General features: G+C 37.7%; 1 protein-coding gene and 1 long non-coding RNA gene across 2 annotated transcripts; one reads left to right on the top strand and one right to left on the bottom strand.

Annotated features, from left to right (window-relative positions):
- Nucleotides 1-28: 28 nt before the first annotated feature.
- Nucleotides 29-26,903, bottom strand: DHX32 (DEAH-box helicase 32 (putative)). The gene is made up of 11 exons (XM_026065604.1): nt 26,634-26,903; nt 21,898-22,091; nt 20,012-20,384; nt 17,933-18,178; nt 15,039-15,150; nt 14,790-14,948; nt 6,526-6,717; nt 4,649-4,798; nt 2,494-2,684; nt 1,431-1,612; nt 29-244 (listed from the first exon to the last, which is right to left on the bottom strand). The coding sequence occupies exons 1-11, from the start codon at nt 26,901-26,903 to the stop codon at nt 52-54; spliced, it is 2,262 nt and encodes a 753-aa protein (XP_025921389.1). The 3' UTR covers nt 29-51.
- On the top strand, nt 156-4,280 carry LOC112965999. Its single transcript, XR_003253466.1, has 2 exons — nt 156-1,270; nt 3,035-4,280. It is a non-coding gene; the product is annotated as an uncharacterized LOC112965999 (long non-coding RNA).
- Nucleotides 26,904-26,965: the final 62 nt, after the last annotated feature.

The following is a 26,965-nucleotide window of genomic DNA, read 5'->3' as shown; positions in this document are numbered from 1 at the left end:
GATACTGTTTTTACTTATATTCATCCAATATATGATACTTGGATTTAAAAGTCATTGAATAATACATCTTTGTTCAGTGGGACTTTGGGGATATTTTCCATATTCTTTCTTGTCATAGTTAGTTTTCTGTTCCTCCTTCATTGTTGAAACAGGTGACAAATGATCGATCACTTTCTGCAGAATATCCTTACTTTCACTAGGAGGAAGATTGGTAAAATAATACTGAGGTGCCAGCTCCATGAATCTGGTGAGGAAATAAAACATTATTACATTACATTATTACAAAACATTATTTAATTAAATTTTGAAATGATTATATAGCTATTTCCAGGCTTATGCGCAAGAGAGCCAGCAACATGCTGATGCATAATCTACAAAGTTGATATTTAAACTCAAAAATGAAACTTTCTGCAAGATGAAGGTGCTGATGTGTGCTTGCAATTAATGCCCTCAGCCTATATTTCAGGTGATTGTAGTTCAGTTCTCAATGTTAAACATACATTAAATAGTAATTTTTCTGGATCTGAATATCTTGTTGGCTCAGTAAGAGTGTATGAAAAGGGAGTTCTTAGAGCCATTGGAAATAGAAATGACAGGACAGACTTCCCAGTGAAATGTATATTCACAGTACAAAGAGATGTTGGCAGAAGGGAAGACTAGTTTTTTCTTGAATCCATAAAGAGTTGTATGGAGTGATTTATCTGGTTGGGCCCATAAAACATTGAGAAAAAGATTGGCTGGAAGATAGCTTTTCAGGGCACAAAGAACTCTTCAACTAGATTAATATATGAGTATACTGCTATTTTAACTTTTCCTCGAGTTTTGCTTTATAATACATGTTCCCTTGTAAGAAACTTTTGCTACTGGTAAGGTATTTTTTTAAATGGATGAATTGATACAATTACTGTGACAGACATTGAGACTGAGTACCTAAAAAGATCGGCACACTTTAGGAAATATGAAAGGTTGACGTCAGTGATATTTCTGTTTTGCATTAAAAGAAACAGTAATGGACCAAAGATGTACACAGTGACAGAACAACACTGGCAACAAGAAAAAAATATATTCCACATATTCACTAGATTATTTTTTTTTAAGTGTGCAAAACAACTCTTTCTTCACCACTCCAGGGATGACAACTGTATCTTCCTGCTTGAGAAAATATGAAGTTTGTTCTTTGCTGCTATGGCCATTTTACTGCTTTCCCTCCAGCACCCACACCCAGAGTGAATCAGTTAGGCTTGCAACTATTTCTCAACAGAACCAGAAGGTAGCTCCTGTTATCTTCTTTTCCTTTTTTCTCTGTCACAAAAGTAGCTGACTTCTCCAGGCATTGCTGTTAATATACTTACACATCCTTACTGCGACTTAAATTATGCTTCAGTGATAGARGTATCACTGAAGAAAGAGCTTCACTGTTGTTAACTTACAGATCAGGTGATATCTCAGAGACGACTCTGATAGAATTGTCTTCTGATATACTAAACTCATGGAACAGAACCCACTCAGGAATCCTTCTGGTGTTGTAATACGATGAGAAAGGATGAAGCTGAGCTACTTGTCTGTGTGTTAGCATTAAGTAGTTTCCTGAGCCGTCTACATCACGAGCAATCTAAAATAGGCAAAGAGTTATCCATTACTTAATTGAATATACAAGATGCATGGATCAGTTTTTGCCTATTAAATTATAACTAAATTTAAACTTGTATCCATATACTTTCAGAGGGAGAGTCTAAGCCTCTCCCTAAATTTCTGTGGGAAAGCTAGGGCTTGGATACCATGAAATGAGGCTTACTGTTAAGGAAAATGTTTATCTGTATATCTGAAAGGACACCAGTTGGGACAAAYGAGAGCAGGCTTACACAGTAAATATTATCTGAGCCTTGGTGGTGGGTTTTGAAGGGCTACTTCTAATTAATAAAGTGTCTGTGTGTTAGCAGCCAGATTCTTAAAGAGTCACAGGACTTCTTAAAATACATTGCATGTATGGGTACGTGAAGTAATGTGGTTTGGAGGGGTCATTTTTGTATTCAGGTAGAGCATACTAGTATAAAGGAAAGCAAACTTTCAAGGAGGAGTAGACGATTAGTCCGTCTTGTTTATCTTCACAAAATATGTAGAGTACCTAAACATATTCAACTGATCACTTCTCTGTTTTCAGAATATTTTCACATAAACATATTCAAAGAGGTCATAAAATAAAGCCTGGGAGAACAGTGTAAGTTAAAGAGTTTTCTTGAGTTAAGAGTTATTTTGATTGAAAGGCATATCGACAAGAGTTTTCCTCTTCCGGTTAAGTGTGGACTTCATGCTACGATAGCTGAACCCCAGAGAGACCAGAACTGGCAGAAATGTTTGTCTCATATACTGTGGAAAAAGTGTCTTTTATCTTTTGTGATGATCAAAAGATTTCATTACCTTGCTTAAGTTCTCTGAAAGTGTTCAATTTAAGTTAACAATGCACTAAGATAAAACCACAATAATTTCCCTTACGTGCATAAAGTAACCAGATACGAGAGATTTCTTTATGCTTAGTATATTTTCTTCTGATCCAAAGTCTGGTTCTGAAATGGGAAGTTCAATGCGCTTCATAATCTCTACTAGTTCAGCTCTAATAGTTTCTGCCATCCTCAGTGCGGAACAGCTTAGAAAATAATCACGACACCATTTCTCATTACTGTAGTCTGTGGAGGGAAAAAACAATTTTGGCTTAAAGTACAATCATACTGATAGGTACTATTCACAGAGATACAGCTCTATAAAATGTTGTTTGGCTGGTACAATAGATTAAAATCATCTTGGAGTGAGTAGCTGTATCAGAGCTGTCCAGATTCTGATAGCAAGAGCCGTATGGACAGCTTAGACTTATTGATGCGGCTTGTAAAGTGAACATTTGTGGACAAAACTTTATATCCTTAATTGGTTTTATCGAATATTTTTTTATTCAGAAAGATACAGTTAAAATTCTAAATCCCTTACTAGGTCTGTAAAATGTAGTAGCTTCAAATACAATGACTGGCAACTCTATTTTCAGACTTTCTGATCCAGGCCAGGATATGGAACTGCAGTCACTTTCATAGTGCTGGTGATTGATCACACATTAGTAGGTAAAGAACAGATTCCCTTGGACCTCTTTTCAGCGTTCCCCGCTACTGAACATGAAACAATCCTGCTGTCCTGCTTTGAAAAGGGAGCTGGTGCTCAGGAATGTCTCCTGGGGGCAGAGAAGCTGCACTTCATTCATTTGAAGAGTCCTTAAAAAATTGACTTTCTTTTTAGCACGATAATCATAAGGTAAACTGGTCATATGGTGTAGATCACAGTAACTGGTAATCAGATGACGCTCAACTTCCGTTATTATTTGGAATATATAAATGTACCGCTACGATGTCTAAGCATTGGACTCGGGCTAAATGAACCTGAGCAAGATTAGTGAGCACAGGAAAACACTTTGAAGAACTTCTGTGTGCTGTGCAGCCTGTTTGGGTGAAGGTAAACACATGACTCGTCAGTGAATATGAGCTGGTCTGGGATTCTTCACGGATACAGATCAGTAGCTAGGTAATGCTTTTTACCCTCTGTGCGTGCCTGGGAGATTCTGTCACGACAGTGATCCTGTCTGATATTCATTTGCCTGCTGGGTTGTGCTGCATCAGAGAAATCTGTCTTGTATGCGAAGTCTTTGATGTTTAGGAAACTCTGACTAGCGCTGAATACTGTGTGCTAATCTGTCAGTACAAACTACTGCAAGGGCAGTAAGCTTGTCTTTCTTGAGGAGCTGTATGAAAAGTTAAATCAAGATCTAACATCTTATGTCCAAAACATTGCATGGTCTGAATCCTGAATGTCTTAACTCATCTTTGAATGGTGGGATGAAGTGGTAGCTGACAATTTTGACCTACCGGCATTACAGAATGCATTGCAACAAAAGTAAAGCCTGTATCTTCAGCAAATGAACTTCACTGAGAGCTGATCATAAGTTGCTGAGCAATTTCATCAGGACCTGAAGACCATTAAAAACATCTAGAACTTTCCATGTCTGTCTTTCAAAGCTACTGCTGCAAAGAGCGTTCTCCCAGTCCATACTGTGCTTTTGTGAATATTCCCAGATCTCCTTGTCCACTTGTTAAATTTTCAGACCAGTGCCTTGTTGCTTTCTCCTATTCTGGCTTTCATTTGGTTTTCTGTAAATTTCATGAAAGTTGCTTCCCATCTTCCAAATTCTTCCCTAAAACTTCCCTCTTAYTCTGAAACCTATTAAAGAAACCCTAACAATTACACGGCTGCTGCGTGATCAAATGCCTCCACAGTTGTGGATCTTGTGTGGTCTTGTGTGGGCTATTATGGGAGGAACCATGTTTCTGTTTTTGTTCAATGTCACTTCAGATGGCAACTGTAATAGTGCTTATAAATCCCTGTTGGATGAGTCAGGCTGTCCCAGGTCACTTACTGTTAGACAGTTTAGAAACTAAAATTGTAATGTCTGTTTGCAATGGCTACAATCTTAGATTTCTCTTCTTCCCTGTGAATTAATGATTCTAGAAAGAATCATTCACAAAGAGTTCATGAACCAAATTCTAACGAGTGTTCCTTTTTAAAAAAAAAAGTAACTAGTGTGCTTTATTTTGTCTGATATGTGTATACTTACATTGGTTTGTGGAGTTTCCACTGGCTTCTTTGAAAGCATTGAAGACATTGATAAGAGTAAAGTGATCTCCTGCAGGGTGTGAGAATTTTCGCCAGCAAGTAAGAGCAATCTCTTCTGTTCCAAGAGGTGTGTGTGAGAAGCAATTGGGAGCTTAGGAAAGAATCAAGCCAGTAGTTATTAAGATAACTTACGTGCATGACACAAACAAGGCACTGTGGTTGGTAACTGCGCCAGATTTTTTTTTTCTTTCTTAGTACCCTTTAATCTTCAATGTTGGATCAATGCTGAAAAACCGAATCTATTGTATTCACTAAGCTTTTTATTAATATGAATGTTCCTTCCATCTTTTATTTTACTTTATTTGTGCTGTAAGCACAAAAGAAGGTGAGCAGCCTTCTCCTAGACAGATGCCAAAGATGCTTCATAATGGCATGGTCCCATTTATCCAGAATCCAAGCATATAGTTTCTTTAACATAGAAAAAACCCTGAATCTATGGATGAAATGCCCAAATTTGTTCCTGTATGTTAAAGTTTGTGCCCTCCAGTACGTTTTACTTTTGTTGTGGTACTGTTCTACATAATTGTCTTTTGAGACATTTGAGCTTTTTAAAAACCAAAATGTGTCTGTGCTCAATCCTTTATTTGTTTTATGGCCTTAATTTTTATCACAAATACAGGCCCACTATTAAAAATAAAACTAGCTTAGGCATAAAAACAAGGTGTTCTGTAAGCAGAACTAATGAAGCTTGGTTTCCTGTGGATTCATGTCCTTGCAGCTTAAGACCCCTCCACAGTTTCTGGGCTAAGGATGTTCCCACTGGGCAGAATATGGCAATGCAGTATTTTCTACAGGTGTGGTTAGAGCTGTAGATGACTCTCAAGCATCAGTTCTGTATTAGCATTAGGTCATGAAAGCAGTAGCAAGTAGTACTGTATGGGTAGGAGGCTGCTGTGGAGAGAGGACAAGACAGCCAAACCTGACTGAAGCCAATATTACTATGTAACACAACGACTCAGCAAAATCTCAGTGTAGCCCTGTCCTGCGTTACCTGGTGGGATCCTGAGAAGTCCTTGTCATCATTTGCTATTTGAACTTTTCCTGGAATCACCTTTCTGTTTTGTTAGACTCTTTGATTTTGTGCCTCTTTGACATATTAAGACTTCAATAGCAGCTTTGTATTTTGGAAACTGCAGCCTACTATCTAACAGAATCAACGGGCTTTAAATATCTGGGTTTTTATGGGTTGACTTGAATGTTCTGTCACATCAAATGAAAGAAGTTCTGTGGTTAACAACCTTTAATATAAATGTTCTGTCTCCAGATGCCACATGTTCAAGGCTTGGGGCCAGCTGGTTTGTGTCACATTGCCATGTAGGAGCAGAGTAATCCATCAGGAAAGGATGGTGTGAACACTTACGGTTATGTTAGTTTTTTAAATTATTATTTTCAAATGGAGCAATAAGATCACAAAGTAAATCCTTGTAGGTCAACAGTTCAATATTGTTTATAATTAGAACTTCCCGCTAATTTCCTGCTCTAGTCTGTAACAAGCGTACATGAATATAATGAGATAAGAGTTCATTTTAGAGATGTTCTGTATGCTTTTTGACAAAAGCTAAGCTAATGGGGTATCTGAAGCATGGAATTGGTGCACAGGCAATGCTATTTATGAACTTCAGTGAAGTCACGCATTACTTGTGTTTCACTGCATATTCAAAGTCAAGACTTAAGCAGCCGAAGATATTCATTTACTTTAGGTAAACAGGACTTGAATAACAAACGTTTGGCTTTGGGTTGCCCTCAGCAGCAGCCTGAAAGAGTGTGTGGATTTGGGCAGGTAGCACAAACAAGCACTAAGACATTATTTAGGAGTACCTGTTACCATGGCTGCAATGGTGAGCATTTCGTCAACACATTCAAATTCACATGAAGCCAAAATCGACTTTGACAGTTGTGGATCCAGAGGAAATTCTGACATGATAATTCCAAATTCTGAAAGGTTTCCATCATTATCCAGGGCTGCTAGATAATCAAGATCTTCCAAAGCCTGCATCAGACTTTCAGGAGCTAATAAAAAAGAAAGATAGTTCAGAAGTCTTAAGAATGGTTCCATATTCATATATATCCCACAAGAGGGATGTGGCACTACTGGAGCAAGTCCAGCGAAGGGCTACAAAGATGATTAGGGGACTGGAGCATCTCTCCTATGAGGAAAGACTGAGAGAGCTGGGCCTGTTTAGCCTGGAGAAGAGAAGGCTGAGAGGAGATCTTATCAATGTGTACAAATATCTAAAGGGAGGGTGTCAAGAGGATGGAGCCAGACTCTTTTCAGTGGTGCCGAGCGACAGGACGTGAGGCAACRGGCACAAACTGAAACACAGACAGTTCCATCTGAACATGAGGAAAAACTTCTTCACTGTGAGGGTGACAGAGCCCTGGAACAGGTTGCCCAGAGAGGTGGTGGAGTCTCCTTCTCTGGAGMTATTCAGAACCCGCCTGGACGCAATCCTGTGCAATGTGCTCTAGGTGACCCTGCTTGAGCAGGGCGGTTGGACTAGATGACCTCCAGAGGTCCCTTCCAACCTCAGCGATTCTGTGATTCTGTGACTAAAGAGAGTGACCCTGAAAGCTGAGCAGAAGCAGCCAAGCCCACAGTCTCTGAAAAGTAGTTGCTGGAGCATCAAAGACACTGGTGGAAATTTGGGAACACTTGCAGCGTGAAGATCCTTTCTTCCCAACTGATTTCTAATCCAGCTTTTGCTGATGGTAGTCCTGGTCAATATTTTTTATGACTGCCAGTTCATTCAAATTCATAACTGCCCTCCTATCACTACAGCAACTTTCTTCTTATTCCAGTTTAAGAGCCTTTTAATATTTTCCCTTTGTGTTTTGTGGGTAACAACTTAAATTCTAATCCCATTGAAGTTGGTGGCAAAAATTCCATTACAACAGGATTTGGCCCTCTTCCCCAGTCAAACGTGGCCAGCTTTGAGAACCTCATGACTGCACTGGCAATTTTTCAGACTTCTGTGGGCTGCTCTCAGTTTGTGTACTAATGTCCAAAAACCTGTAAATCAGGGGGGGAAAAAAGCACACGCAGTGTATATTTGCACCTGTATCTTCATTAATAGATGACTAGAAAACATTTGTTGCTTGAAAACATTAGTAATGGAAACCTGTCATTGACATGTTTCTTCCTCATCATGCAGATTAAAAGCAAAGAAAGCCTGTAAGAAGTTAGTAGGTTACACTTAGCCGTAAGGCCACACGTCAGGCACCCTGCCTTCTTGCAAGAAATTCGTGAGTTAGGGTTTTTTCTTCATTGGCGGCATGTACTGTTTGCTTATTGCCATCACTCAGCTCTGTAATTAACAGCCTATAATGAATTAAGGAATAAAGTAAAATGGGGAGCAAGCAAACACCTGTTATTTTTAACTTTTTCCATTGCTGATGTCTGAAGGAAAAAATATTTTACTAATTCTCCTTATGTGAGCTTTTACAGAAATTCTCCAATGTGTAAATCTGACACAGTGTTGTGACTACTTAATTTAAAAACATTTAGTATTTATTTTTATTAAAATCCTTTCAAGAATATAGAAATTGCTATAAAAAACTGTAGACCTGTTTTATTTTAGTATTAGAATTCACATCCCTGACTGTACAACATGAAGGATTTCTATCTAGGTAGAACATTTATTATCAAGCACACGAAGGTTAATGTGGGAAAAGGTGAGCTCTTGCAAAAGCAAAAGCATCTGAGAAGGAAGTATGTTGGACATTTAAAGAAATGAAAAGTAACAGCTGATGAAGAATAAGAGTCAGTGACAGGAAATAGATACCAGTGATTGAAAATACAGGGAGAGTAAAATGGTCATTCAGATATGCAGTAATTACTAGCAAATCATGGAAAACTACTTTCCAGAAATCAACAAAAGTAGTTTGTGTTATAAGTTACAAAATATATGGTTATATGGCAGCTGATTTCAATCCCCTGATAACATCAGTAATTTGCATTTTTATGCCCTAGATTTAGTTGCCTTGAGATTTAGAAGCACAAATTGCTTCCTGATTTTGCTAGGAGTGTTATATATTAAAAAAAGGTTTTATTGTGTTAGAAAGGACAAGATAGTAAAGGTAGATTAAGCAGGTGAAGGAACAGTAATAAAATGAAAAATAGAATAGGGTTTTCAGATATTACTCTGCATTTTGAGGCACAAACTCGATCAATAAAAAGCCACTGTAAAAATGGCAAACGTTTGTAATTCTTTATGGTATTGTTCCTATTTAAATAAAACCTATCATACATAAGTATATAACAGTATAAATGTTTAAATACAGAAAGCTCTACTTTAAAGAATAGGGACTTGCACTGTCTTGCAGTGATTTTTAACAAGCAAATGTCATTGTTTTCAGGGCTGCTTGCCAACGCCAGCTACTGCTCCCATCAAGGCAAACTGCAAAGCTTTGTGACTCAACTGCTGCTTTCACAGAAGCAAAGTTAAAAAGAAGTTTTCAAGATATGTTCCATACTTTCAACAAGAAAACTTACCAATACATCCCTGGAAGTTTGAAAGGTATTTCCTTATCTGATATTTCCTTTCCATTGCCTATGTTCTTTGGCTACTTATTTGCTCTGGACTTCTCCCAAGGAAATCTTGCCAGTGTTATTTGCATCCAGATCCTATTCCTGATCATTTGTGGCCTTTATAAAGCAAATATGTAACTAAGTACTATTTTTCGTGTTTAAATCATTTATCAGAGGATTTCAAGCCAACTTACAAGATGATATTCTTAACTTTACAGTTTTTTTTAACTTTGACTCAAACCAGACTGTTATGTTTCTAAAGGTACCTGTGCCTTTAATCTTTGCAGTATCACTCCTAAATGACTGAAATTGTAAGCCTTACTATGTGATAAAATAAATACATAAGGTGTTGTTCTTGTTTCATAAGCAAGCAAATGGTTTAGTGATTTACCCAACATTCCATAATAAATGAATATTAGAGATAGGAATGAAATAGGTTTTCCAGTTTCTGTTAGGCTTAGCAGTATGAAGAACTGTCAAAGTCATTACTGCGGGGAGACTAGTTCTAGAGTATGGTGTTTTCTGTTGTCATTGTTTTTTAATTTTACTTCTTGGATAAGGAACTGAAGATATGAGAAATCTAGTGCCAGGTTTTCTTCAAATTATGCAAAAATTTTTCTCTTGGAGTATTTGTCTCTTAGGACCAACTTCAGTCTGCAAGCTTTATCTTGATTCTCTCTTTTTTTTTTATTTTTTTTATTCCTCCCCTGTAACTCTGAGGTAGGATTTTTTTTATGAATCTGCCATGCTCTGATGCTACCAATCTTATAACTATTGTTCTCTTGCTTTTCAGTCTTTCCATTACCCCTTATGCTGCTTCTTCCCCCCTCCAAGCTGGCTGGTAACAGTCCCTATTGCGCTTTTCTGCCAACAGGGACTGGCAGCACGGAGGCTGACCAGTCTAATGCAAATACGCTGAGTTATAGTCGCACACCAGGGGTAGCACTGACTGTTCAGTGAAGTCAGTTTTCTCTCTGCTTTGTGTCATGCTCAAAGCATGTAGATGACTGTGCAATGCATAGTATATCTGAGAAGAGTGTGTAATTTAAAGAATATTACATGATGGTGTAAAAATATTTCATCACTTTAGTTTCTTTTGTTACTCTCTAGTAAATAACATAAGAGTAGTCCAGCTTTAACAGTACTGGGGCACAGCTTCCCATTTGTGGGATGCCTTTGATGGGGCAGTTGTAGCAGCTCCCTCCTCTAAGCAGTTGGCTCCATGCGACATGCTGTGTGCTGGGCTACACACACTGCCCTGGCACCCGTTCCTGGAGTCTCTTGACCCATGGGTATGGCCAGAGCTTAAGAGTTGCAAAGTGTCCGGTGCGCGCTGTTGCCCAGTCCCTGTTTTACTGTGTTCCTGTGTTTCTGTTGTTTGGTCCTTACCTCCTCCTATTCCTCGTACGTTCCTCCACTGATTTATGTAGTATAGAATATGAAGTGAGTGGGCATGTCTATGTTATCTATCAGAAAGCTTTTCATTATGAGATACATAATGCTATTTAGTTGAATTCAAAAGTTAAAACATTAATATTAAGATAACGAATCTGCCTTGAAGACATCTCTGTCGAGCAGACCTTATACAGGATTTCGTCTTTGACAGAGTTTGCTTCTAATAAAAGATCGTGCAAACAAACTTTGTCTCTGAAATAGTCTGAAATGATATTGTGGATGTTCTAGAAATATATTCCCAGTGTACAGGGAGTTATTATAATATAGCTCTCAAATGTCATGGCATCTGTGACCACAAACAAAGATTTTAATCCGAAAATAGTTTGTGATAGTTCTGCATGAATGCAGAATCTGCCATCTGCTTTCACCTTGACTATTTTCTTATGGAAATTTTATATGGCTTAGTTTTTATACTGATTTGCATAGTTTAAATAAGGATTTTTCCAATGAATTACAAAATGATACATAATGTTGCTGCAATTTATGGGAAAGGAGTTCTTTTGTCCCATTATATAACACAATAAAGATCTAGTTGATTAACTGATAAAAATGTAAAGACCTCACTATTATAATGGCACAGGAATTCAAATAATGCACTTCAGAAGTGCAGTGCCAAATCCATTTTCATATGGCTCATGAATTCTAAAAAGGGTAACAAGTCTGCCGCATTTGCTCATTGCGATTATAGCATGACTTAAATGCAGCAGCTGTAAACCTGACATGTTTGTTGCTTTCATAATGCAGTAATGAGTCAGAGTTAATCCATGCTTTTATTTCTCCTCAAAGAACAGCAGAAAAAAACCTTGTGCATATTGTTGCTGAACAGAAATAAAATACTTTAGTGATGTAATTTCTGTTTCTTATCTGCTATATAGTCTTTACTGTCATGTATAGGAAATGGACTGTAAAGTACTTCTCCGAATTCTTGCTATATTATGCACCTTGCTTTCTCTTTGATAAGTTTCAGTGTACTTCTGATTTTTCTGTTCACCAGTTCATGTCCATACACTGCTCTGACACCTCAGTGAAAATACTATTTTGTTTAGGAGAAATTCTCCTTAGATTAAAAAAAAAAAGAATATACCTCCATCTGTTTTGATTGCAAGGAAAACTTCAGAATGTTAACTGAACAGAATGATTCATAGCAAAGCCTGTGGCCTTTTGTTTTGGTGTGAGTGGCATATGGGAGATGCTGCTATGCATGTGCTCCCTTTAGTTAAAGGGAAATTGGGTCCAAGGAGCTGAAGAGATATGGAATAGTCAAGTCCAGGATAAGCTATGCTGGGGAGAAATGTAGTTGCAAGGCTGATTATGTTTTCAGTATCTGTACATTCTGAACAGCAGCTTATTTGGGCAAGTCAAATGAGTAGAGCGCACAGAAATACTACCATGTCTTTTTGTTTTTGTTTTTGTCCAGTTGAATTTATACCGCTTTTAGCTGAGGATGGACAAATTAGCTTTGTGTACATTGGTAGTAAATAAGAACTTTTCTCCACAGGAGTTTTCTTAGGGTCAGAGAAGCCTCATTAGCCTCATTACTCATTTCATGAGCTTGTTGCTCACCTTTTTTTACTTAGGCCTATATACCATCTTGGAAATCCCTCCTCCTCCTCCTTAAACTCCCTCCTCACTGCAGATTACAGAAAGCTTATGTAACTAGACAGACTGCAGCAAGGATAACGTAGCCTTCTAGGGAAGCTAGCATCCTTTGCATAAGAGAGGCCTCGACGCTTTTCATTTCTGATAGCTCTTTGCCTCCCCTGCAACACTCCTCTGCAGTACATAATCCAGGAAGGTTTTGGCCTTGCATCCTTTTGGCCTTATGGCTATTGATGCATCAGTCAGGGCTTCCTTTCAGCTGGGTATCAGCAGTATTTGGAGCCGGGCAGCAAGGGTGATGTGACATTAAAGTCACTGCCTGGTTCTGCTAGAGGTAACCGCTGCTGACCTGCGTGGAATTGAGTGTGTGCAGCAAGTCAGGGCTGTCTCAGTACAGAATAAGAAAACGTGGACTTTCCAGGTYGAGACCATCGATCAGGTGGTCAGCAGGGGGGATACAGGGTCAGAAGAAGATTTTATTTGCTTGAGCGCTTGGCATGTGTTTTGAGTTCTGTCAGCTGGCCTAGTAAAATAACTATCTCCCTTTGTAAATGTGCTCACAGCGGTAGTCCTACTTCTGTCAGACAGAAGTATTTTACATCAGGTATTTCAAACCGTCTGTATTCAGATAGTTTGAACRTTACAGTTGTCTCTGGAGAATTGTGGTAGGGATGTTTTTTAAGGTTTAGTTGGAAGGTGGTTGRTTGCCCACTCATAAGTGAAAATAAGAAAGCTACAGGGCAACACTTCTGTGTGATCTATCCTAGGATAAACTGGAAGAGCTCTACTAGACAATCAAAACAGTGTTTAAAATGTTTAGTTATGTAGGGCCTTAGGACAGGAAGGTGGCCAGGAAATTCTACAGACCTTCTCACCTCCTTTCAGTTAACTCCCACAGTGTTTGGGTTTTTTTCTTTATTCCAATAATTTRTCTAACATTCCTCACACTCTTACAATAATGCCTCAAACTTTTCAATACCTTGAGCTTGCACTTGTCCTCTAGTTAGCAGTAACTTTTTCGTATTTGATGCCAGTACAAGTAAAACTGATGCATTCATCAGATGCCTTTACAGTTTTGTACACATCAGCAATATYGCTTCTTCAGCTGCATTATCTCAAAAATACAGACAAAACTTAAATTCCTACATCTGTGAAATCCTTAAATGCTTCTACCTTTTCTCCTGAATACCGTGTCTCCATTGTGCCTTTAAATCCAAAAATAATGAATGCTTTTCCTAAAGTAACTTTACTAATTTGTTTGACTGCTCAAGAACAACTTTCTTCATATCCACTCAAAACATTAGTATATTAATATATTTTAGTTTTTTTTTTTTTTTTTAAGTGAAACACTTTCTAGATTTGAATGGAAGCCAACTGTATTCCATAACCATTTTCTGTGAAGGTTTCCTGGAGTCAGGAGTGGAGGTAACATCTGATCCTCCTCTGTCTTGCATTAGTTACCAGTCAGATTGGCAAAGATTTTCACACTTGTACTAGACATGTTTCTACTAGGCAGCCACACAGGGGCAAAGTAGAACAAATTCCACTTAAAAATTACACTTAGAATCTATCACAGCACCCAGCAGTGGAAATTAAACTCTTTGCTACTGATTAATTATGATGCACGACATGGTGAGGACAAGTGATTGTTCTAATTTTGTGTATATGTATGAGGAGGACAACGCAAGAATTCTTCCTCTTTGCACTGGAAAATTATCATAAATAAAGCTAGCARTAAAGGCACATGATCCCTAAACCAATGAAATCAGTGGTATTATTTTTCTGACTTTAACTGGCTTCAAATCCACAGCAGAATTTGCAGTGTTACATGGATTTTGTGGTAGGTCAGAACAAAGGAGAATATCCTTTTAGTGAAATAAAACAAAAATGAACTCAGTAAAATAAAAAAGCAACCACTTTCTTTGCATTCTACCTCAAAGTTAAGAGTATTCTCTGCCTAGCTTTGAAAGTTATTTCCATTTATTTTTATAAATAATATTATCCTTAAGCAACAGCTTATTTTAAATTTGAGAAAGGAGATGCTGGAGGATCAGAACAAAGCTGATCTTCTCTAAATGTATCTCCTAGGTAACAATAGTAGTTTATTTGGACTGTACACTTTTGATTAAAGGAGTATATTTTGTTAGATATCTGTACAATGCCTTGTACAATAGGACCCAAATTTTCTTTGTAGGCTCCAGGAAAATAATATGAAAACTAGATGAGAAGATATTCTGAATAATGATTTTTTTTTTTCATTCAATTCCATTCAGATACTTTCTGGTATTTTTCAGAGCAAGCAGTTCACACACTACAATTTTTCCAAGTGCAACTATTGCACTCAGAACTGTTGTTTCTAACAGGTGAGTGGTAAAAGCAGGAGCAGTAATATTGCAAGTACGTCCTATTTGTTAAAATCAGCACTGYGAATAACAGCAAAATTAATCTTTAAATAACAGCAAAGCATAAAACATGTGGAAGATAGCCGCATCATCTTTACCTGGCCTACTTATGAAGTCGCAGTGTCCTAAGCCTGCTRTATCCATCCTCTTTAGGAAGAGAACCATGCTAGTTAGGTTTGATTCCTGTATTTTGGCTGGTAGATGTGGTTTCATTTCTTTGTATGTAAATTCTTCAGGGTACAAGCAGAAGAGTTTTCCTGGAAGACATTTCGGAAAAATTACCTTATTTTTTGAATCGTTGCATTGATTTTRTTATTACTTTAGGTTAATGAATTTGAATTTTGAGCTAATAATTCTRCCTGATGGAGACATTCCCAGAATTTGTTTGTGCATCTCTGCTTGACTTTTGCTGATAGGCTGCGTTATAACAGAGTCTGCTCTGATTCTAGGATTGTATACCTTTAAATGAGAGAGACATTAAGCATCAGACAACACAAATATTAATGGTCTGTACTGAATTTTTGTCTAGGTTATTTTACAGAATGTGTAGTAACGGTTCCATTTCTTTTTATACTACATATTTCACTGCCTCTGAAATGAGAGCAGTCAGCACTTCAATAAATTGACAGAGACTTAAGTTTTTCAATAGCTGCTCTAAGTATATTCTAAGATGAATGTCTTTTTCTGAAGAAATGCACCTTGCTAAAACACAAAACATGTACTGTATCCATGGTATCATCAAGAAAAACATCCAGAAAGATCATTTATTTCTTCCTATGACAAAGTCCTGATACTGTCTGATAACATTCTGTTCTATCATAACTCCAGATTTTTGTCTTATGCCGAAATCTATCAATCCAGCATAGGAAACAGGGACTGTAACAAAGATGTAAAGGGATACAGTGCCCCGTTGTAATTTTTCTTAATTCAGCCTTTGTTTTGATTAAATTAAGGAGCTGATGGAGTTACTTTCATGACCAGCAGAGGATGTCCWTAAGCTTCTGTGGTGTATAGCAAGACACGCAACATCTAGATAAGGCAACTTTTTAGTCATTTTATCTGTATCATCCATGTCTACTTTAAGCAGAATTTTGCTCAAAAAGATAAAGTGTGCTTCAGTGCAGGGGACAGATGAAATTTCTTTCCCACTGGGTAAATTCAGCATATATCCCAACTACAAGACTTARGTGAGATTTCCTTCTGCACGTAACTTCATCTGTTCCCTCTACATTGAATTGACTTTCAGCCATATGGATTGAATGTCAATTTGAATCACTGAGGAATGAGTATTAGATAACTAATTTTCAATGGCTATGACTAAGTAATTGAATTAAAGGGTACAAATTGTGTTATTGATAGAGGCGATTTGAAGGCCATCAGGAATGTATTGAAACAAATTAGTTTCCATCACTTCATATTTTGATTCACGGAAGTCTGCAAACACTGAATCTCACTTTGGGCTACAGATAAAAGTGGAAGTGAGGTTCATTCATTCATCGAAAACAGCTATAGTTTCAGCAATAATTTAGGTTATGCATAGTCTAATTGAAAACTGCTTTTAGGCTTTAGTTCCTCTCAGAAAAAAAGGATGACAATTTTTTTCCTTGACTTGAGACTGAGTTAATTTATAACACACCCCAAAATGAAAAGCCTTAAAAGTGACAGTGCAATACACACTTTCTTGCAATGAAAATGTGAGAAAGTGTTTGTTCCCAAGTTTCTGCCTAACCTAACTGTTGGGGCCCTTGCGGTGCTTCAGAACAATAATCTATATGAGATATAGAKCATGGAACTAACACTGTTTAGGATTAATTGCTTAGCACAACTTGCTTAGCATTAGTAGCTAAATTTGCTGAAGCCTTAGGCCTCAGGCTRTAGCCACTGCTACGTGCTTTGAAGTAGTCCACCAAGGACACTGGTGCAGCTGGAAATGATACATCCTGAGAAAGTACAGATAAACTAGCAGAAGCCAGTGGGAACCAAGGTTAAGGGTAAGATAGCTTTGCTAAATAAGTAGCAAGGTACAAGGCATGACCGCTGCGTGCGTGATCGGTGCCATGATTGGCTCCCTGTGACATAATCTGCATGGTGATTGGCCTAGCAAAGTGTACGACTGCACAAACATATATAAGATGGGCAAATTGCCGAATAAAGTTGGAATTGAACCTGCATTCTGTGAGTGCGTATGATTCTTTCCCGTCACTCCCGCGGACTGCGACACCTAACCTTCAAGGCTAATCAGGATTAATAATCCCTAATCCAAAAGTTTAGGAACTGTTAACTTCAATTTTTGTGATTAGATCATGGATTATATAAAGCAACTGTATTACTTCATTTCTGTTGCCTACTACTGGAATATTTCTTTTGACTAGTAGAAAAAGTAGGACATTTACAAAGTCCGCAGTAATGCAGTTTTCTGGTTTGTATAAGGATTGTTTCTACACAATCACACATGCCTTAGGGCTTCACGTGAGTTTTGTATAAACAAAGAAAGAAGAGATTTAGTTCTGCTGCTGAACTAGTCCTTCCCAATGTAGGGTGGAAAACAAGAACTGAGGACATATTTAAATGAACTAAGTATGGTWACAGATTATTTCAATGAGTTGCAGCATTTTGAGGTATTTGGACATTTGGTATGTGACCTGAGCACCTTGCAAGCACATATCTGGAAGGAGCAGAAGCAGCTTAAAAAGAAGCGGGTCCCTGTGTGAACGTCATGGCCTGTGTTATGTGATCTGTGGCACTTCACTGCRTGCAGATGTGTTAAGGAAAAAACGGATGTGGCTAATCCATAAAGCCATGTAATCCGCCAATAGATAGCCAAGAACTGATTGTATTTCACTGTTAGCAATACTGAAGAAATAATTATAACTGATGGGGCAAAACTAAGGTTTACGATGTGTGATGCAATTGGTTTGGTGCCCAAATGAGTGGCAGTTTTGGCAGTGAGTGTTATTCTGGTTTTAGAAATTTTTGAAAATTTTGTCTGCTGACTGAATTTAGGAGGTGACTGTGTTTTCTTACTTTGTTTTCACATAAGATGTCTGTGAAATAGTTATATATATTTTGGTAGTTTGAATTTGGAAAAATGCTGGGGAATCTGGCTTAAGAATGGAAAAATACTTGATCCCGTAGAAACTATCTGCAACAATTAATTACCTGCCCCTGCCCCTTTCCCCTGCCCTGAAAAAATCTGTGCATAGTTCTTTGTTGGCTTACCGATTTTGGTTATTTTACTAACCTTTCTTCTTTCAACTCCAACATCAATGACAAATGTTATGTTTTTAATCCAAACCAAAGATTCTCCAAAACTTGTGGTTAGTAGCACTTTTCTTCTGTACTTTTTGCAGCATTTCTGTTTATCTTGGTTTGGTTTGGGAATGAGGTCTTTTTTTGTGGGATATAAAGGAATTGGGATGAGTTCTCCAAGGTCAGGATTTAAATTAGACTCTTCTCGTCTGATAATTTGATAGGCTTTCTCAATTTCCTATAATCAGGAGAAAAATTTGTATGAATATTAAAAACAAATCTCAATCCGTAAATTTTAAACCCATTTATTTATTCTAAAGTGAATTTTAACTATGTATCCAACCATAGCAACAACTAAATCCAACATGAATTATCTAAATTAAACGAAGAAAAGAAATGGAATGGAATTATGGGCAAGATAACTGCATCACACTATATRTAGACCAGGGAATGGCTGTACTGTTTTTTGAAATGTCATCTTCTCTTGTGCAATTTTCTAAACATTTTTCTCTAGCTTTAATCATGGCTAAACCAACCTCCGGGGAAGGCAGATGTACATAAATATAGTATGGTAATAGCAAGGCTGAGAACTAAACTTTATGTACAGAGGACTTTTAGGGTATATATCCACATCGGTGATTTAGGGCTAAAGAGGAGTTCTTTTACTGCAAATCTATCGTATCCCTGGTGTCCTCAGAATGTTTTCTGGGGGAGCTGAAGTTCATGGATGAAGTTGTGCAAGTGGGGTGCCCTGGGTGGTAATGTCCTCCAGCAGTTAGCTCTCTGTGCATGCATGGTGTGCACCTGAGACTGGCAGCTGCTGTGAGCTGCATTGCTGGTGAAGATGYGCTATGGCCACGTGCTCCTAGAGTCACAACAGATCACAGCAARTCATTGCTCCAGCCCCCTTCTGCTGCACCAGTCAGCACAGAGACATACCCTTACTGTCCCCTGTCACTGGAAGGATTAAACTGGCAGAGCCCCTATTTGAATCACTTTGGAAACTGCTATTATGTTCCTAATCTGAATAAAATATAAAAAAAATCAAAGTATGCAGAAACTTGCCTACTTTACCTTAACTATTATATTGAAGGAGATATAAAAATTGTGAAGTTATTCTATTGGTTTTTTTTCTTATGTGTTAATAAATTCTGTGAAGATTAATAAAGTCAAGAATATGTTCTTAAGCTGTTAATGGAACAGCAGCTTTAAAAACTCAGTCCACGAATTCAGCCACTTTGTTGTTCTAAAGCAGATATAATGGTACAAAGTGAAAGGATAAAGGCCACTCTCGGGAAGTAAAAATAATAACAATTTATAATTACTGCAAGTCTTAAACTGTTTATTTGAATACAAGTGATGGACAGATTGGATTGACAGCTATAGAACACTGTGAAAATTTTCTGAGAAGGACCTGATCATTGTGAAAGCCTGAGAGCAGTGAACTTGGAGTATCACTGCTATTTTCAGGGATTCAGAGATGCCACTGTCCAGAATGGACATATCTGTGCTGATAACCAGGATTATCTGTAACGCCTCCAGAGCGACATTTGAGTACGCAAACGGTTGGGAAGTTTGCAGCCAAAAATRAAAATGCAAATGGAAAGAACTTGTAGGCAGGTTTAAGCTAAAAAAATTCATGTGAAATGGGGCATTTATGCAAACGGGACATGTGTCCATTACTGCAGAACAGTGATAACGTGGTAACACTGTGATATACCCAATGCCAGAACAGTTTACAGTATCCTAGSTCCCTGCATCGATGGCCCTTGTCACAGTATACCGCCTTTGCTACTTTTCATATCACATAGCAGAGAAGAGTGATGGCCTTTMTCTAAGACTACAGAAAATCTGGTAGTTCCTTGCGTTAGTCTGTGCTACATCTATTGTAAAGCAGTATGCATACCACAGCATCTGTGTAGGGTAACAGGAAGAACCTGAAGTGATAAGAGCTATTATGGCAATGTCCAGTGTCTTAGATACCAGCAACAAGATATTTATAGGCCATATAAAAACTCAAATGTAAACTGTTTCTTGATTAAAATCAGAAYGGTTAAAATCAGAAACTTACTTGTTCGCATGCCAGGAAGATCACAATATCACCCTTCTCTTTTGTATGGTGTATCTCAAAGAGCAGTCTTAGTGCAGACAGAAAATGGTCTTTCTGAATGCCACAAGTGTATACAACCTCTGTGCGGTGTTTGCTTTCCACTCTTATGAAGGGGACACTACCATAAWAATTCTGCAGTTTGCTGGACATATGAGGAGCAGTGAGTATCACCAGCCTCAGTTCTGGTCGTGATACCAAGACAACTTTAAGAAGGCCAAGTAATRCATCAGTTGAAACAGTTCTTTCATGCACATCATCCAAGATGATGACTCCGTAGTAGTTCAGAAGAGGAACAGACATCATTTCCCTTTGTAGCATATCRTCTGTACAGTATCTGCAACATAAAAGCAGAAAACTACAAAATGTCTTGGAATATTCAGATTTGATTGCATAATATTAATTCAGGGTATTGGGGACAGCAAAGACCTTGTTCCTTCTGTTCTAACAAGAAAGGTTTAATAAGAACAATTGCTGCCTACTTTATAGTTATATTTCAAATACAGTCTCAAAAGAACTATGCTTTTAAACCTATTTTTAAATGGCTGAAAATTCAGTGAAAGTCAATGACACTAAATGGTGCTATGCTTGAAAGGATGCTGTAGGCAAAAGAAGAAATACTCGTACCTTAAGATCGTGACTTATATTGCTTTTCATGTTCCAAACTATCTATGCATATTGCATACCGTAACTAATCCTTGAGCTAGGAACTAATACTTTTAGGTAGGTAAAAGGAGGTGTACACACGCACTGAGGCAGTGCCGGAACCAAGATGAGAGCTTAATTCATACTGTAACTCCACTGTTATTCATAATATTCCTACCACACAAACTCTTTTAAAAGGATATTATTTTTTGCTGTGTTGCTCAGTAGGACTTTGAATCTTCTTGAAACAGGTTTTGTCATACAAGAGAGGATAGGATTCATCTCCCTTTCAGATCACGTGCAGCTGCGGGAAGGTGTGCTACAGGAGGAGCGTTACACAGTTCTCCATGATAGAGAAAGGACGTGCAAAATGAAGAGCTGTTGAAGTGGGTTTTCAGAAGTGGTGAGTACCCTCAGCTTCACTGGAAATCAGTGTGAGCTCATGTGGCTGGGGGCAAGGCTCGTGATCTAGATTTTATTGTTTGTTCCTGCCATGTTAAGGAGCCAAAGAAAGTAATTTGATAGAACTCTACTAACTTCTGGAGTGGCTCAAAGTCAGAATCCCTGTGTTGCTGCTGTCAGCCCATATTTAACATGTTAGGTGTTTTTCTTATCCCTTAAAAATCCTCCTAAATGATTTCTCTTTTGTTACTGAATATACCCTTTTCTAGCCATGATTTTTTCCATCTCAAGTAGACTGTATTTTGATTGCTTTTACATTCCAGCTTTATTTTGTGATAGATTTTCTCACTTTCTCTTATGGTTATGAACACTCCTGTACCAGAAGAGAGAGAGAAAGAAAAGCTAGAATAATACAGCAGTTACTAAGGTGCCTAATCAAGTTTTGCATTGATCGTAACATTACCCTTTTAAAGTCTTTACTGCGATTTAGCACATAATACATCTTTCAGGCCTTTTGCAGTTTATAGATTGATCACCAAAATCCAATATCTACATTTTGCAATATTAGAAACAACTTTATAATGCAGTGTTGCTATTTTTGTTTCCATAATTAAGACAAGAGTCTTTCAAAACTACAGCAATGTTCTCATGTGGTTGTTAGGTTCTCTGAGCTAACAGAGTTAGTAGAGTAGTGTAATAAAAAGCTAAGGACTCAAGTGCTGTCAGCTGTAACTTTTGCAGCTTCCTTGCAAATAATGGTAACATACCTTTTAAGTTGAAGGGATTAAAAAACAAATACAAACCTCAGGACAGTTTCTGTTGTGCAGCAGCTTTCAAATGGGACAAAATACCCCACTTCGTGGCCAACATTGACATCCATTTCATCAGCTACACGCAGCGCCAGCCACACTGCTGTCTGCTTGTGCACCTGGGCGCATACGACTACACCATGTTGATAGTGGACAGTAAGGCAATACTCAGCACACCACTGAGGAATCTTTAAGTAAATAAGAAAACAAATACGTTCAGTATTTAACACATTTAGCAGAGACTGTAATGCAAAAGAAGTAGACAATTTGGAATTTGCATGGAGGAGCTGTATCAGCTTGAGCACCTGGTTCTTACCATCTGCCTGACTACTGGCAGATGAGCTGCACCTGACAGAAATTATCTGCCTGGATCAATGTCAGGGCTCTGAATCTCTTAAACAGTCAAGAGTTGGAGTGACATGAACTAAAAGGTGGATTTGGGAATTTCTCAACTGGACTCAGGTTAGTTTGAATGTATTGCGAAAGAGACAGAATTGGCCCCTGGGGAGTAGGTAACACTGACAGTGTCATTCTCAAGTATCTCTGCTGCTCGATCCAACAGTGTTAGTGTGGTTGCTGGCAAGGGCTTCTCAGCTGGCTCAGCAGTAAACCTGTCCTTGCTAAATCATATTCAGGAACTTGACATAAGAAATGTGTTCCAGGAAGAAGACGATTCCAAACTGGTAAATGCTAGAATAAATATATGTAATTTCAGATTAATTAAGTCTGTAAACAAAGCTAGCTGAAAATGAACTGCTCTGAAAAGTTATGCAGTAGCACTCTAATTTCTATGTTTACAGTAGGAAATCAATATTGGAAAATATTAAATCAGTGTGTTATTGTCATGAGAATGTAAAATATCTTTATGAATATTATTTTAGTGAAAACATTAGGTTTCAAATCCCCCTACTTTAATTAATCATCATATGTAAATTAAGTGCAGCAACATCAGCTACATATAATTTTTCTTATGTTTTTAAAATTGTTATTTGTTATTTATGTTTTTAAAAATCTTTTAAAAAGAGCCAGCAAAGTGTTAAATCTTGTTAAACTTGTTTTAGAACAATTAAAAGAGCTGGCAGTCATTAGCAAGTAGTTTATTATCATAGAGTGTTTGCTTTGTATAAATTACAGTCAACAAGAGGTGGAGTAAGGACCCGCTACTCTAAAAAAGATTCCTGTGTATCCAGGAGGTGTATAACAATTCTTTTGGAGGAACATAGGAATTGTCAGTTAGAAGAATGATCCCTCTAGTTCAATATGTGATCTCTATCAGTGGCCAGCATCAAAGACTCTGAAAGGTGATGAGAAGACCTGCAGCAGTAAGTTATCCTCTAGCTTTACCTGCAGGAAAGTTTTCTCCTAATTCCCGGTCATGAACACGCATATTTCAGCATATGATGTATGTCAAAATTCTTCCCTGCTTACTGAGGTAACAGACTTAGGTTGTTATGTATATTATTACAGCAGAGTTTGACAGTCCTATTGGGTATTTGTGTTTTGAGACAAACTGAGATCTTGGCTTCAGTGATATCCTTTGACAGGAGTTCTAAAAATTAATTGTGTATTGTGCTGAAAATGTATTTGCTCTTAGCTGAAATGAGAGAATGACCATCACTTTTCTCTAAGAAATAACCATCCTTATTTCAGTCCTGCATTCCCTTAGAGGTTTTTTCCCTAATGTTATCACTTGTCTGAAAATCCACTGTATTTCTTTCTGGTGCTGATATAGCACTAATCATAACTAGACCACAATTTTCCAAGTAAGAATATGCTCTGAATTCCACATAGGCATTGTAAAATTTAACCATCTCTTTCCTTACTATCCTAACGGTTTGCTTGCATTGTATATTGCTGCTACACATTGCCCATCAGTTTTAAATAAAAGTTCTATATGTCTGTTTCTCTCAGACTGGAAGAATAGTCCAGAAGTTAGAGTATTAGTTTCAAATGTGGAGACTTAGGTTCAAGTCATTGCTCTGCTCCACCACTAGGCTTTCTATGCGATGATAGACAAAATATTCAGGGAAAGATTGAGACAGAAGAGAGAGGAAGGGAAAAAAAAAAAAAAGAAGAAGAAGAAGCAGCTGATGCCTAAATCTGCAGTTAAAATCCTGAAATTGTGCCTATTTTGTCTTGCTGTAACTAAATTGCATATGTTTCTCCTTGTTTGGCATCAGAAATTGTGCCTTCGTGCCTTGAACTTCCCACAGTCAAAAATACTGAGAATGGCAGTGCCTAGTGCATACCTAAGTCTGTTACAGACCAAAAAGTAGCTTTTCCAAGAAAGACCATGCCTAACACACAGTCTCAAGATTAAATTCCCATTAAAATGTCATTTTAGACATTATAATTTTAAAAATACATCTGGAGGAGGAGAGATCTTGCTCTCTCCCTTGCATGCAAGTGGAAGTAGAATATCTGTACTCTTTCTCCTCTGCCTGAGGGAGTCACTTCTCCCTCAAAGAGGAATACCATAATCCCAAGATTAAATGCAGGACACCTTCCTGCTCAAGTTGTGTGGCTATGTAGAAAAAGGTTGAAGGTTGATTAAGCCAAATAGTAAGAACACAAGTGGCAGCATTAGTTGGGGAAGAAAGAACACATGGGAAGTAGCAGTTCTGGCTTCTGCTTCCTGTACCAACAATGTTATAGTCCATGAAACTGTGATAGTTGAGAGCTGTGATTGGCAGAGCAAACATGGAGACTAGAAGACAAACAGTTAGGCTACAGATCAGGGAATCAAATACTGGAATAGAGAACTGAGAGAAAGAGGAAATTAAGAAAGGCTGGATAAGTACACTGTGGGAGGGGGTGGACTGAGATTCAGCAGACAAGGAGACAGGTAGGAATGTGAGAAGGACTAGGACTCAGAGACCATGGATGGAGGAGAGACTAAGACCACAACAAAAAGCTAAATTTGTGAGAACTGGATTTGGACAAAAACAAGCTGAAGGAAATGGTAGAAAGGAACAAGCCTGATTAAAACAAGGAGAGAAGTCTGTGTCCACCAAAGCATACTCCCTTCAGTGCCATCATTCCTCTGTTAGCATGTGCATTAATCCCCTTGGGAAACCATGTGCATCTCCTCACTCTAGTGCTGATCCACACAAGGAGGAACTATATGCCGAGGATGGGTTAGACTGCAAGGCTGTATCCGTGGGGTGAGAGTGCAGAGCCTGGTGAGAGTGACAGCCACTAACTTCAATTAACTTTCTTCTGTGGCATCTGGTACGTATATGTCATGAAAGTGGAAAAGGCTGCAATGCGCCACTGAAAACTAGGAAACTTGGAACTAATCAAAGGGGATCCAGAGAGAGCAACCAATTTAATGCATGTCATTTCAGTGTATAACATCTGACATGTATTTTAGCTGAGCACTCAAAAGATAGGGGATGCAAGAAGCGATGTTTCTTGTCCATCTTTGTTTCCTTACTTCCTCTTTTAATATGTTGCCAGAGTTAAAGTGAAGCTGAAATCCAAATAAAACAGAAAACAAAGCACAAATAAATGTGTAGGCCCCTATATGGAAAGACATTATTGTTTGGCATACTAAAGAAATAATAAAAAAGCAGTTAGTGTTTTAACAGTTTAGAATAAGGATGAATTGAGTGAGGACAATGTGTATGATGAGGTTATAATGATGAAGTTAGCCATGACTATAGAAGAGCCAAGAAAATTCTGCAATTGAACAAAACAGTTGCCAGCGGAATGATTTACTGATAAAATACTAAAGTAACTTGAAATAATTTGTAAAGTACTTAGATTAAGCCCTGGTCTCTCTAAAGTCAGTGGAAATGCACCCATATCTTCAGTACGCAAGGATTTTAGCTGATATGTTCTGTAATAAGTTTGAAAAATATCTAGTTGAGAGACAGGTATTCAAGTTGAGATATGATGTTGTGATATACAAACAAAACAAAAATGTACAGTGCACATGCTGGTAGATACAAGAATATTTTACACAGAGTTTTTCTAAGGTTATGTGTATATTTGGTTCCAAATTTTAAAATACAGTAGTTATTCATGAATGTGTTCTTCATTCAGTGCTCAGGAGCTTGGCATTTATAAATTTAGTACATAAAAAGATGTAGTTCTGAGATTTTTGTTACTTGTTCATAACACTGTATCAGACAATCGCAGGTTGAAATGTGGTATTCTTTAGTGCTCAACTTATCCAAAAGCCTAAAAGAAATCACCTAAGTAATAACAGCTTGTAATAGACACACGTGAATCGTGTCAACTGTTTATAAGTATTTGAAGAAAGTAATTTAAATGTATAAGCATATATATATATTTTAATTCTATAGTTGACTGAATTAATCTTCTGCCACCTTTTGTATTTTACTCTCCCTCTCTGGCCTTAATACTTCAAGTTACAATACACGGCTGCGCATCTGTGTCTGCTCCGAGAACTGCTAAACGTCACTGCAGCAGTATGTGCATGCACTGTAGCTCAGCTCTTGAGAACTGGAAATTATTATATTGCAATACAAAACAGCACTCAGCATAAAAGCAGCCCACTACTTATTGAAACCAGATACTAGTAATATATGAGTCTGGATATTAATGTGCCTAATATCGATAAAGGACAATAGCAGTGAACAGTAAATTAAATGCAAATTTTTCTTCTGTTTTAAAAATCTGTGATATTAGTAAAATATTAAGAGACATTCTGAAAAGTATATGATATTAAATGTTCTTAAAAAAAAAAAAATCCTAATACTCACCTGAGAGCTCTTGCCAGTCTTAGCATCTCCTGCCACAATCACAATTTGATTGTGAAGCAAACTTTCCATAAAAGTGTATTTCACTCGCCATACTGGAAGTTCTTCTCTTTCTTTCATAAGTTTATAGTAACGGGAAGAATAAGGCAAGCCATCGAAAGGATTAAGTTCTAAATCTTCTTCACGTATTAGCATTTCTTCTTCATCACCGTCACTAGAGTCAAGTAATTCGGAAAAGCAGCGGATCTCTGGAGAAAGGGTTAAAAACTCCATCTCTCTTTGATACGTTATTCCCAGCAGTAGCACGTCAGCGACGGAAGGCTACGGAAGGAGTC

The sequence above is a fragment of the Apteryx rowi genome, unplaced genomic scaffold (genome assembly GCF_003343035.1).
Source record: "Apteryx rowi isolate R43461 unplaced genomic scaffold, aptRow1 scaffold_23, whole genome shotgun sequence".
In the NCBI taxonomy this organism is placed as follows: domain Eukaryota; kingdom Metazoa; phylum Chordata; class Aves; order Apterygiformes; family Apterygidae; genus Apteryx; species Apteryx rowi.
Note: the sequence above shows the minus strand (reverse complement) of the source record. Positions and strands in the feature narration are given on the sequence as shown.